Source organism: Anser cygnoides, chromosome 6 (genome assembly GCF_040182565.1).
Source record: "Anser cygnoides isolate HZ-2024a breed goose chromosome 6, Taihu_goose_T2T_genome, whole genome shotgun sequence".
Lineage (NCBI taxonomy): Eukaryota > Metazoa > Chordata > Aves > Anseriformes > Anatidae > Anser > Anser cygnoides.
In genome coordinates, this window is record NC_089878.1 from 25,261,678 (window position 1) to 25,273,725 (window position 12,048).

General features: G+C 54.1%; 1 protein-coding gene across 4 annotated transcripts in view; it reads right to left on the bottom strand.

Annotated features, from left to right (window-relative positions):
• SLC4A3 (solute carrier family 4 member 3) overlaps positions 1-12,048 on the bottom strand; it is a 34,803-nt gene that overhangs the window by 21,686 nt on the left and 1,069 nt on the right. For 2 of the 4 annotated variants that reach the window (XM_048072169.2, XM_048072170.2), the window contains exons 2-6: positions 7,090-7,230; positions 5,584-5,740; positions 2,222-2,553; positions 1,613-1,755; positions 1,006-1,217 (exon numbers count right to left, since the gene is read on the bottom strand). In XM_048072169.2, the coding sequence (XP_047928126.2) occupies positions 1,006-1,217; positions 1,613-1,755; positions 2,222-2,553; positions 5,584-5,740; positions 7,090-7,143 (898 nt within the window). In that variant the 5' untranslated portion in view covers positions 7,144-7,230. The remainder of the gene's footprint in view (positions 1-1,005; positions 1,218-1,612; positions 1,756-2,221; positions 2,554-5,583; positions 5,741-7,089; positions 7,231-12,048) is intronic. The other 2 variants (XM_066999060.1, XM_048072172.2) reach the window with 1 other exon arrangement.

Sequence of the window (12,048 nt, forward strand, 5' to 3'; positions counted from 1 at the left end):
TTCCGATTCCCTCGCTGCCTCCTCTCCCTCCTGAAGGGTTGTCATTTTGTCCTTGCGAAGGTCAGGGGTCAGGCGCCATGAGCCACTCACCTTCAGAGGAGGGGCCGGGGTAGCCAGGCTGAAGTGCAGAAAGCAAGCTGCCCCGGGAGGGCTTCACCGGAGCCCTGGGGCCAGCCCCGGTGCCTCGCTCCCCTGGGCACGGGGCATGAAGGTGCTGGCTGCTGCAGCCCCTGGCGACTCAGGAGGTCCTGGAAAGGACGGTTCCCCCCAGGGATGTTCCTGTGGGGGCTGCCCCACTGGCTCCTCGGGAGCGGGATCCTCGCTCTGCCGCGGGGCCTCTCGCTGGATGCCCGGGGACACGCTGCCCGTGGCCCAGGGACAGCCCGGCTCCGCACGCAGCTCCGCTTCTCTCCCTCACTTCCCTCTGGTGTCTCCCTCCCTCTCCAGCCTGCAGAGCAACCTATTGAATTCTCCATGTCCTCAGGCCCGGAGCGTGCATTTCCATGACGTCTCTCCTGTCTGCCCTCACTCGCGCACGGGGGCAGTCCCCTCGGAGGCGCTTCGGAAGGGGCAGCTGCCTCTCGGCGAGCAGCGCGGAGGAGAGGGGAGGCTCCTCACATCGGGTGCCTGCCGTGTGAGAGCTGGCGTGGCACACGGAGGGCTGGTAACTGGGAAAGTGTGTCAGGGAAGGAGAGAGCTGGGTCTCAGGGAAGCACAGGGAGCCCTGAAACGGAGAGGGCAGCGGGGTGGGTGGAGGAGGGCCGGCACCTGTGGCTTGGGTGGGAGGAGAGGTGCTGGGCTCACATGGAAACATGGGGACTGGTGCTCGGGGTGCTCCCGAAACTGATAGAGAGGAGTCAGAGCTAGAAAAGCAGGGGCTGAGGAACAGGGAGATGAGGACCAGGTCCTCGGGGAAGGCTGATGACCATGCCTGGAGCTGTTAGGGAAGAGGGCAAAGCAGAAAGATGCAAGGAACACGCGCACTATAGTACCACAGAGCCTCACTTTTCATGCCGTCCAAGTCAGCAGATGCCAGCATCTGGGCCTCAGCCTCATCTGTGGGGACACGCTGGTACGCTGCGCTCTCCAGCGTGGTCATGCTGCCGATGCACATTCTCTCCTTCAGGTCGTAGGTAACTCGTTGTCCACTCGCCACCTGGCCCCAGGGCTTGCGCTTCTCCCACCCTCGGGACAGACGTTCCCGAGGCCCAGGGAGGCTGTAGGGAGCAAAGAGACTGATGGTAGCAAATAGGGGGGTGGCAACAGGCTCTGCGTCTTCACAGGGGATGAGGACCTGATGGTCCTCAACTCAGTTTCCCAGCTTGCAGGTCAGCATGAACTAACTGGGAGGAAGAATACTCCACATGCACAGTCCAGTGCCCCTAAACCCACATCCTGGGGATCCCACGGGCCCAAGGGGGTCCCAGGAAGCGACCATCCTGCTGGGGAGCAGCACTGTTGCTGCAGCCACGGAGCCATGGGGCCCCTCTGGTTCAGCAGGAGAGCGGAGGCTGGGCACAGCCACACACCTCCCCGTGCTACCCCAGGGGCAGGGCAGGGCAGTGACCCCCCAGACTGGAGGGTGGCAGCAGCTCAGCAGCCGCTCTCCTACCTGGGGAGGGAAGCAGAGCTCTTGTCCGGCTGCAGGTCAGTGAAGCATGGCACGGGGGACAGGACGCCACACTCCTCCTCCACGTGGAACTGCGCTGGGGCCAGAGCGCTGCCAGACTCATCCTCATCGCTGCCGATGGTGAACTGCAGAGACGACAGCCCTGAGAGCACGAGCCAGGCCAGGCAGCCCTTGGCACAGTCCCTGGCACACAGATCCTCCCCGTGTCCCCACAGACTAGTAAAGGCCACTCCAACGTCCCCCACGTGCCCCACACACCCTGGGACTGGCCATATTAAGCCCCCCCATCTGATACACCCCGGGAACAGACACACTGATCTTCCCCCACATCTTACACCCCCAAAATGGCCATGCACACCCTCCCCAGCATCCACCCTGGGCAATGGCTTACCTGTCATTGTCCCCTGGTGCCCATCTCTGCTAGGCAGGGACAGCACCACTCTTCCCACGATATCCCACAGCTTTGAGGCTCTCCTCTACAAACTCTTCCACTCAAACAGCTCGCTCCCTTGACCACACACCCTTTATTGACCTGCCCTCCATGTCCCCCAGCCTCCCACACCCACCCAGGCAGGGATGCCCTAGCCTTGCCTTTGGTTTGCTTGGGGGCTCCAGCTTAGGGGACGTGTCCTTCCCACGAGCTTCGCCCTCAGACTCTGCAGAGACCTCTTTCTCCTGGGCCTCCTCTGCCTCAGACTCTCCTTCTTCCTCCTCTTCCTCCTCTTCTTCCTCCTCTTCTCCCCCTTCCTCGTCCACTTCCTGGATGGTGGGGGTGACCTCTGAGGGGGGTACTGAGGTTTTCTTCTTTTTCTTTCTCCTTTTCTTCCTCCTGCTGGCACGGGGGGGCCTCTTTTGGTACTTGAGGGCAGAAGGGAGGTGAGTGGAAAGGAGATGATGGATGTGGTGCGAGGTTTGGCGGTGGACTGAGAGAGAAAAAGAGAGTCAGGGGCAGGAAGAGGCTGGGAGGAACCTGCCAGACGCCCCTCCAGGAAACAGCATGGTCTGGAGATCAAGGGCCAGGAAGGGCAAGGAGAGCCACCAGCCCGCAGGGACATAGCAAAGCTCTTTCAGTGATGTGGCAGGCTGATGCATCCAGCCCGGGGTGGCCATGGAGGCAGCCCTCATGCAGTGCCAAACCACCCCGACCCAGCTTCACCACCCTGGGCAAGGCAGGACTCCCCCAGGGCTGCTGAAAGCCATTCGCACGGCTAGTCAGAGCTGCAGTGACCTGCCAGAGACACTACCCCCTTCCTAAACATGGGGAAACACTTCTCACGTTATCAAATAAGCAGAGTTTGGGCCATTTACAAACATCTCTTTCCTGCATAGTGTTCTTTAGTTCAGTTTAAACAGATGTGCCTTATTTTACTCGCAGGCTTTGACAGGAATTACAGACCAAGTCTTTTAGTGCAGATGCAACATAAATCCGTGTCCCAGGTTCGGGGGGGCCTTGTGCCTACCAGCCCCTGAAATGCAGGTTCAGTTAGGAGGTTCTCTTTATAAACCAGGGTAAAAAACAGGGCAGAAGGACTTTTCGTCAAACTAATCTACAAAGAGAAATTCATACAGGGTTGACCTGGGTGTCGTGGGAATTACACAGCGAGAAGAAATTAATGGCATTTCTGAGCCATCACTCAAAAACAATGATAATGCACCATGCAGGGAGCAGGGTAAGCTCAGCACCTCCCTGCAAGAGATAGAAAGCCATTTCTGCCTGGTCTATCTGCAGGCACAAAGCCTCCCATAGACAGCCTGCAGGATGCACAGACCCTGGGGCTGCACCCGGAGCAGCTGAAATCACGGGGGCACCAGCCGCTTTGCAAGGGGGCTTTGCTCAGCAGCTCTTCCTGAGGAATTGTTTCCAGTCTGTTTTGATTTGGTTCCTTCCCAGCTTTCCTGTGACATGGCAGCAAAATCTGTTTATAGTGAAAACTACCTTCAAAGGACGTTTTCAATGGAAGCTGTAACCTTCTCCCTGGGAGAGCCAGGCAGGTTCATTGTTCTGGTGTCATGTTTCCTTTCCTTTGGTTTCTCAAGTCTTTTCTCCCTTGTTTCCCCCCTTGGGAACAGACGGAATATTTCACACACCCCCTTGGTTCAGCAGGAGAGCCTCGTGGCAAGATTAGAAGAGATTGGGAATGGCCATACATGCAAAATGGGAAGAGTTTGGTCTCTTTACAAACTCTTTTTCTTCCAAAGTGTTCTTTAGTTCTTTGACTTAAATATACCCTTTAGATGTACCCTTTTCACTAGTAGGTTTTGGCATAAAGGCGCTCCTGTCCTGCTACTGCACTCCCTTAGCACTGCTCTGCCTGCCATGGGTAGGGCAGGCATTAATTTCTAATGTAACAAGAAGCAAGGAAGGCCCCAACTGTGCATGTGTTGCTCCTACAGCACGAAGCTGCTGCTGAAGACACAGCCCATTCGCTCCTGGATTGATTGTATAAGCCCAAGACAGAAATGTCTGCATTTCGGACCATGTTAGTAATTCCGGGCTGTGAATGTGGCAGGAAACATTTCTAAACCCAGAGAACCATTTCTATGGGCTCGCAGAATATCTTCCGATGTCTAATGACCTAACCAGATCTTCCCATTTCATGAATACAAATTGCATAAAATTTCCAATAGCCAGGTTTGACAAAGTTCTAAATAACTGGGATACACCAGGATCTCAAAGGAAAACAAGCTTGATTCTGACAAAGAGAGGATACTTCTATCGAGAAAAAAACAAAACCAAAGCAAAACTGTACAAGCCTGTAGGCAAATTTTCCAAGAAGCTTCTGCCATGCATGCTCAAGCAGATCATCTGTGTACTCTGAGCCAATTCGCACAGCTGTGCACACAGGCAGAGCTCCAGAGCAGGTAAGTCCCACCAGCACAGTACAGGTATTCAACCCGCAGCAAAGCTATCAGCACCTTGCAGCCATGTGTGCGGGTGACTGTGTGCTTAGGTGGAAAGTGCTGTTTTAATGTAGCCTCTGTAGAGAAATGGCACAAGCAGAAAGTAGCAGCCAGGGTGCATTATAGTAGTAGACTTCTACTAGCAAACTTCTACAGCACCAATTGGAAAGGAGTGGCCAAGCAGAAACCAGCCTGGTACTAAGGACAAAATGTTCCTGAGGTTGCATCCTATCACAGCTGAGTTGTAAAATAAGCAGCATCTGATTGTGGAGAGTCAGAGACTGGGAAAATGACCCAACCATTGCTACTCATCTTCCACACAAACAGCCTGCTGGCTGGGGTACTCCTCTTCCTGCCCATTACTGTTACTACTAGCTAATGCAACCAGTCTACACCAGGCAATAGCTTATGGCGGCTCTTGTGGGCACACTCTCATTTTACAGCCAAAGTGACTTTGACTGTTGCCATCTTCATGGAAGGGTGATCAGTGGAATAAATGTGCTGATCAGAGGATTTCAGGGGAGATGGCTACAGCATTTTAAACACTCCGTTTTTATTTTTCAGTCCTTTCTTTGAGCAGATAAACCTGATGGTTTCATGGTTGCTATTTAGAAATACACAGGCATGTCTGACTGGAGCCATCTGCTTTCAGATTGGGGAGGACAGCCTGGCTTCTAGCCATGTTTGGATGTTTCTTTGCAGCCATATGGAAGAAAAATAGTTTCAGACTGGAAACTTGAGTTTGGCGGAAGTGGCTGCAGAGGTCCCTGAGACTGGGTGGGGAGGTGAGCGAGCACCCAGGCCTGGGCTATGCTGTCACCTGGGCTGGGCAGTAGCTCTGCCTCCAGGGACAGGGGACACTGGTCGGGAGCAGACTGGGATGAGGGGAGCAGACTGGGATGAGGCAGTGGGCACTGGGTGTAGCACTCAGGGATTGCTCTGAAGGGAGGAAGGGTCTGCAGGGACCCCAGCACAAGGCTGCAGAGCACGTGGGGCTGAGCAAGGGTTAGCAGTGAGGGTGGAAGTGGGTACAACGGTTCAGACCTACGTACATTCAAAATCTCTCTCACTGTAGCTGCGTCTCTGCTTCTCCAGATTGCTTGATGCTGACTTGCTTATCAGGTCCCCAAATCTCTCGACTGACAAAGTCTTATCCAAGTCCTCATCGTCCTCGGCACCAGGAGAGGCTTTCTCTGCGTGATCTCTGCCCTGCACAGAAATCACCAGATAACAATCAAACACTGCAGACTTCTACAGTCCTCTGGGTCCTCATGTCCTGCAAAAGGGGTTGAGCTTGCTGAAGAGCAGTGGGCGTCGCACCATAGGGCTGGGGAACAGTTACTCATTCATGGGCACAGCTCCACTGAGAGTCAAGAGTCAGAACAGATCAGCAAGCCTCTGAGCTACCAGCCGAGATGTGTAGCTTTCTTTCAGCTGGAATTTCTCTTTCCTCACACCTTACTGCTACCCTCCGGCCTTCCCTTTGCTCAGTCTGACAGCCCTCCCTCTTGAGGTTTCTCTCTGGGAAACAGCATCCCTGCTCTGGTGAGGCAGCTTTTAAAGCTGCTCTTACTGCTCTGGTGAGCTGCCCTTGGGGCACTGACCACCCCGTACATCCCCCACCTCTCCTGCAATCCCAGGGCTCCCGTGTTTCCTTTAGCATGCCTTCTTCAGGCTTTTCTGCCTGAAAAGCCTCACATTTCAGGCTGTGGGCACTCCTCTGCCTTTTGCTGGTAGAGATGCTCTGAGAAGAGCACCGCCAGGTGACTCCTGTCCTTTCTGCCTCCTGAGCAGCTGCAGCTGGTAAAATTTTCCGTCAATAGAGCCGAAATGCCAGCGCTGAGCTGTTGTGGACTCCCGTGTTTCCATGGAAACAGGAGGAGGCCCAACTGTGACAAATCTGTCTGTGCTGGGCGGAAAGAGGGAGCGAAGCGGCCTGGGCCGCGTTCTGCCTCCCCCCACGTCCCCCAGCTGTCCCCAGCTGTGCCCCAGCACCACCAGCCCCCGCGGCTATGGTGGGGCCTGGGTAATGAAGGAGGTGTGAGAGGGAGAGGCAAGAATAAAAAAGAGCTGGGGAGTGGGATGGAGGCAGGGCCCATGGGTGAGTGGTGCCAGCTACAGCGCTCTCAGGTCTGTACCTCGGACATATCTGTGTACGTGGGGATGAGGCCGCTTCGCTGTCCACCTCAGCATGGGTGTCCCAGGCGTGGTCAAAATGGGGAGAGTCTAACTGCAAGCTGCCCAGCTCCTCCTGTGCAAGCAGGGCCTCATGGAGACCATCTCTGGAGCTGCAGGCACCGTGCGCTCCCAGAGGCTCCTGCCACTCGCCTACTCCACCCAACAGCATCCGAAGGCAACCTCTGGCCTTCTTGACCACAGGAGAGCAGATCTGGCCTTGTAGGCAGCCTCAGGGCACGCTTGGAGCCAACACAGCCCCGGTGAGCGGAGGCTTTGTGCTGCTGCAGCAGGCTGCCAGGACGCAGGTCCCGCACACAGCCTGACAGGAGCGCGGTTCCCGGGGCAGACACGGCACCGCTGCCGCTGGATTCCCACCTCACCTGCTGCAGGTCGATGAAGACTTCTCCTACGGGAGGGGACTCTCCAGCTGCCATTTTGGTTCAGGACCTAAGGGCCTGGGCAAAATATCAACCCTTCTCTTTCACCGGCAGGCACCCAGCAAACCTGGAGAGTGGCATAACCTGTGGAGAGAGGGCAGGACAAGGGAATGTCGTGGGAGACTGCCACCCACTGCCCTCAGCCCCTGTGGCCCCTAACCCAGAGAGGCCACCTTGGGGAACCTCCCCAGCACCACCAGGACAGGGCTGTCCCTCAGCACGGTGCGGTGAGGGGGTGGGAATGGCACGGACCACGCTGCTTTGGTGCCAGCTCTGCTATTTCAAGGCCATGTGAGGCCCTGACACCTCCCTGTCCTCCTCCAAACGAGCTGCTGCTCCGAGGCGTGCTGTGCAAGGGAAGGGAAGGTTTCCTGCTCAGTCACCTCTCCACCAGCACATCTGGGCAAAGCTGGAGCATGGCTGAGCAGCGGGCAAGGGTAAAATGGGAAAGGCAAGGTGCTGAGAGGGTATGCCAGCAGCAGGCAGCGGAGCGGTCCTGTGCCACGTAGCCTTAAAAATGGGCAGACCCCAAAACAGCCACGAGGAACCTCAGAAAAATCCATGCAGGCCAGAGAGACAGCACAAGGACAAACAGTTCTGCATTCATACAACAGACACAAAGCAATACATGTTATGGGGGAAGAGGCCCACACGGACTGCAGAGATGTGCACTGTCTGCACCAGCTTGGTTAAGGGACCGATAACCCCGTGGGCAGCCCGAGGGAGTGCTCAGCTCAATGTTCAATTGCAAGGGAAGAAGGCAACGAGGTTCCACAGGTCATAAGGAATGGGATTGAGAGTAACACAGAAACAGCTATAGTCGTGTCATATCTACAGCAACAGGGCAGGCTGAGCCCAGCATGGGCTGCACCGTCTGCTGTCACATCAGGGAGAGCTGGAGATGGTTCAGAGGCTGGCACTGGGAAGATTTGGGCCTCTGAAAACTCATCTGAACTCCTACGGAGACAGACAGAAGATGCATGCACATCCACAGTAGTTTGGGCAGAGGGATGGCTAAGCAAAGTGTTCTCATTTCATGGAGCAAGAAAACGGACGTTCATTAAAACTGCAAGGGAAGAATACAAATTAATAGAAAATTGGCAAAAGAGAAGATTTTTTCATTGACGTTATAAGGGGAAAAATACTGCAAAATTAGAGGACAGCTTGGCCATCTCTCTGGGTAACAAGTCATATTTATTACAAAACTCATCTTTCAGAACAAGCTATTCTGTAGCTATGAAGCTTTGGAAGAAGTAGTAGAGGAGTGCAGGCTACAGCCTGGAGATCTGCTAAGGCATTTCTTACCATCTCATCTGAAGTACCTGGCATGGGCCCTGTTCAGGACAAGACACTAAAACAGGTGGTCTCAAGGTGACACCAGTAAGGCCACTTTATCATCCCTCCTCCTACCTTTGAAGACCTTCAGAAGGTGCTACCACAGTCTCTGCTTATCCTGCCTACCCAAAGGCACACATTTATGAAGCCAAAAAATTCTGGGGCCATCTCTAAGGCAACTTCTTGAGGAGCTAATGTCATCACTGATGAAGCACGTTCTCTTGTTCCAAGCCGTCTTCTCTCAAACCATTTTTATAAATTTAGCAGCTATCTCAGGATGCAGTCATGCAAATGAACAAACTATTGAGCAGTGCCAGAAGCGGTACAGCTACAAGTTACATGCTGCAATAGGATAGGGCTGCAAGCAGCTAGAGCACGATTTTGGGGCTGCACACCCAGGCCTTGCAGGCATGAATGACAACAGTTCCTTCCTGTGGTATCAAGAGGACTCCACATGCAATGTTTGCTCAGTACTGGACAGGGAGAACAAGCATGAAAGGACCAAATTTTATTAAACATGAGGAATACTGGAGGCACTAACACAGCTACGTGGATGGGGATAGGAGGACAATTAAAATTTATGGTGAATAACCTGAGATTTTTGCTATTCTTTTCCTCCCTTTGAACGCCACCATCTTAATTATCGTCAAAAAGGCAAAACTTAGTGGATGAAATTCCTCAAACACACCTCACTGAAATCCACAGTGACTGAACCCTTCTATGAGACCTGAGCAGCTCAAGAGAAATACGCTGCCAAGACAGAAGTCTAAAAAGCAAATGGAGAGTCCCAACCATAAGGAACAGAATGAAACAATGAAAATACCCAATTCACTCTGTAGATCTGTTAAGGCTCCTACTTTAAGGTGTAATCTTCAGGTTTCCACTCTGTTTTCCAAGACAGATGGAGCAAAAGGGTTCAGAGAGAAAAAAAAAAACAGAAAAAGGAGAAAGGTCTGGAAATGAGCTGTAAGAGGAGACTGAGCTGCTTTTTTAGTAGGAGACAAGATAGAGAGAAGGGTAATACATGTCTTTTATTTCCTTTCGCTTTTAACTCAGAAAAAGGGTATCATTCCATGAAATCAAACAGCAGCAAATTTGAAACTGAAGGAAGGGAACACTTTATTACAGCGAGGAGAGCTGGCAGGTGGACCCTGGCTCTGCAGTCCCTCAGGGCCACAGCAGCGTGTGCATTAAAAAAAAAAAAGGGCTGGGTATTTGTGAGGAACATAACATCCACATCCACAGCTGCAGCAGAGAGGACTGCCGGCAAAAACGTGCTACAAGTACTACTACTTCACGGCTTTGGAAGGTAGTTCTGGTAGTGGCAGAATCCCTAAAAACTAGCAAAATGCTAACGGTAATTTAACAAAAAAGAATACTAATACTCAGCTCCACCTCTGTGCCACTAATGTATCTTATGGGACCTCGAAAGGAAACTGCAAACTATCAGCAATGTTGAAAAACAATGTGCTTTGTTTCAGGTCGGCTGCAGGTTGGTCTGACGCTATGCAAAGGCTCACAGGGGTATTCAGGATCGGGGTGGGAGGAAACCCGCAGACAGGAGACCTGCTGGATGCGACGAGCTCTTCTGGCGTGATCTTTGCAAAACATTACGCTGAGTTTACAACTACAGCCTGACTGCCTAAATGAAGTTAAAAGGGTTGGAAAATTCAACGCTTAATCTCTCTTTACCCAACCAAGCGGCGTATTCTCAAACATGCTGAAAATATGTCACTCTAATGACTCTGCTGAGCAGCTAAAAGCAAGACAGCTGTACTAGCAGTAAAGCAAGGGAGCCCTTGGGACCCGTTTTGAGGTTTCAGGGGGACTATGCGGTGTGCGGGGGTTTCCCCCCATCCCCGCTCACCCTGTGGAAGCGGGAGGTGAGGCATGGCAGCCCCCAGCACATGTTGGGATCTGAACCATACAAGGTCTCCTCTGTCCTCTTCCCATCCCAACAACGTAATAACACATTTAACGGGCACACTGAGACTACACGAGCTTTTTTTGTTCCCAATTTAACCCCCCCCCAGGAAAAACCAAGCCTGCGTGCAAATGCTGCACAGATGCTCCCACAAAGGCAGCAATCCCTTCCCAGGGCGGACGTGCTGCCCACGGGGCACGCGGCGTCCCGAAGGTGCTGAACGGCTCCCGAGAGCTGCAGCACACGCCGCGCCGTCAGGAAATCGGTTTAAGAACTGGTAACGCTACAAAGCACTTCCAGCACTGAGGGGATTTTGAGGGATGCCAAAAGCCGAGCGCTGCGCTTCGTAGCGCCGATTCGGCGCGTTCCTTGGTGGCTGGCCACTAGAGGCCACTTGCCCCTTACTCTGCAGCGCCTGGTGCAACCTGTCGTAGAAAGGCTGGAGAGACATCGCCTCGGATCCAGCCTGGCATTTTCTATTACCTGCAACAGAAGGAGTTCAGGGAAGAGCAACAAAAATTGCCAGTAGGCCAGGGGGATTGATTTATGAGGAAAGGTTAGGAGCTAAATTTGTCTAGCGCAAGATGGGATGACTAAGATGGGGAGGGGACGTGCCAGCAGTCTGGAAAGATCTCAAGGGTGTAAAACACAAACGAAGATATTTTTTTTTCAGGCGGACCCACACAAAGAGACTCAGAAACGGGTTAAAATTTAAAAGAGAAATTTAAAAAGAACATCAGGGAGAATTCTGCTAATAAGCATCACGCTGAACCACCCAGCCTGCTGGGATCGCTGCCTGGGCTGTCATGAGAAGAGCACAAGACAAAAGGGGGATAAAAAACAATACGCCGAAAGAAAACTGAATGAATGATACCTTCATCCTACTCTATCTCACGCGTGTCAGGAGTACGTGATTCAGCATTCCCGCTAGAAGTAATTTTCAGCCACAGAAGCATAACGCCAGCAGGCCAGATTCGAAGGGAGGCCAGAAACATCCACAGACTGCTGACTCGTGCGCACTCACACCTTCCTTCTCTCTCCACAAGTGCATCACCCTCGCTTACGCCAATTCCTGCAGGGGCTCTCCCCTCCGAGCGCAGCCTTCGGCACCAGTAAACACAACAGCGCTCACCCGAACCTCCGCGTCTCACACCCACCACCTAGGCTAAACGAAGGCTGGAGGAAGCCGGGCAGGCACGTCCCGCGACGCCGGCAGCGCAGGGATCTCCCCAGGGCCACATGTTGCTGGCAGCCTCCAGCAGGGCTCCCCCCGGTCCCCAAAGGCCACTTGACAGCAGCGTGCTGGTGGAGCCTTGCCAGCCTGCTGACCTAGCGCGGCTCCGAGGGGCAGGGGCGAGGCGAGCAGCCCACGGAGCCCCTCGGCAGGTCGAGTCTGGGCAGGAGAGCTACAGCCGGCCGTCCCACAAACGCGGGCGAGCGGAGGAGCATCCCGGCTCTTCCCTAATGTGCCGGCAGCCGGGCGGGGAATCCTTTAGCCGCGGGGCGTGCGGCCAGGGAGCCGGTGCCGGGAGAGGAGCAAAGGCAGCAGCGGGACGCGGGAGGGCCGGCGGGCACGGGCGGAGGGCTCCGAAGGGGGGAGGAGGGCTGTGCGGGGCGCAGCGCCCGGGGGGCGGCAGGAGGGG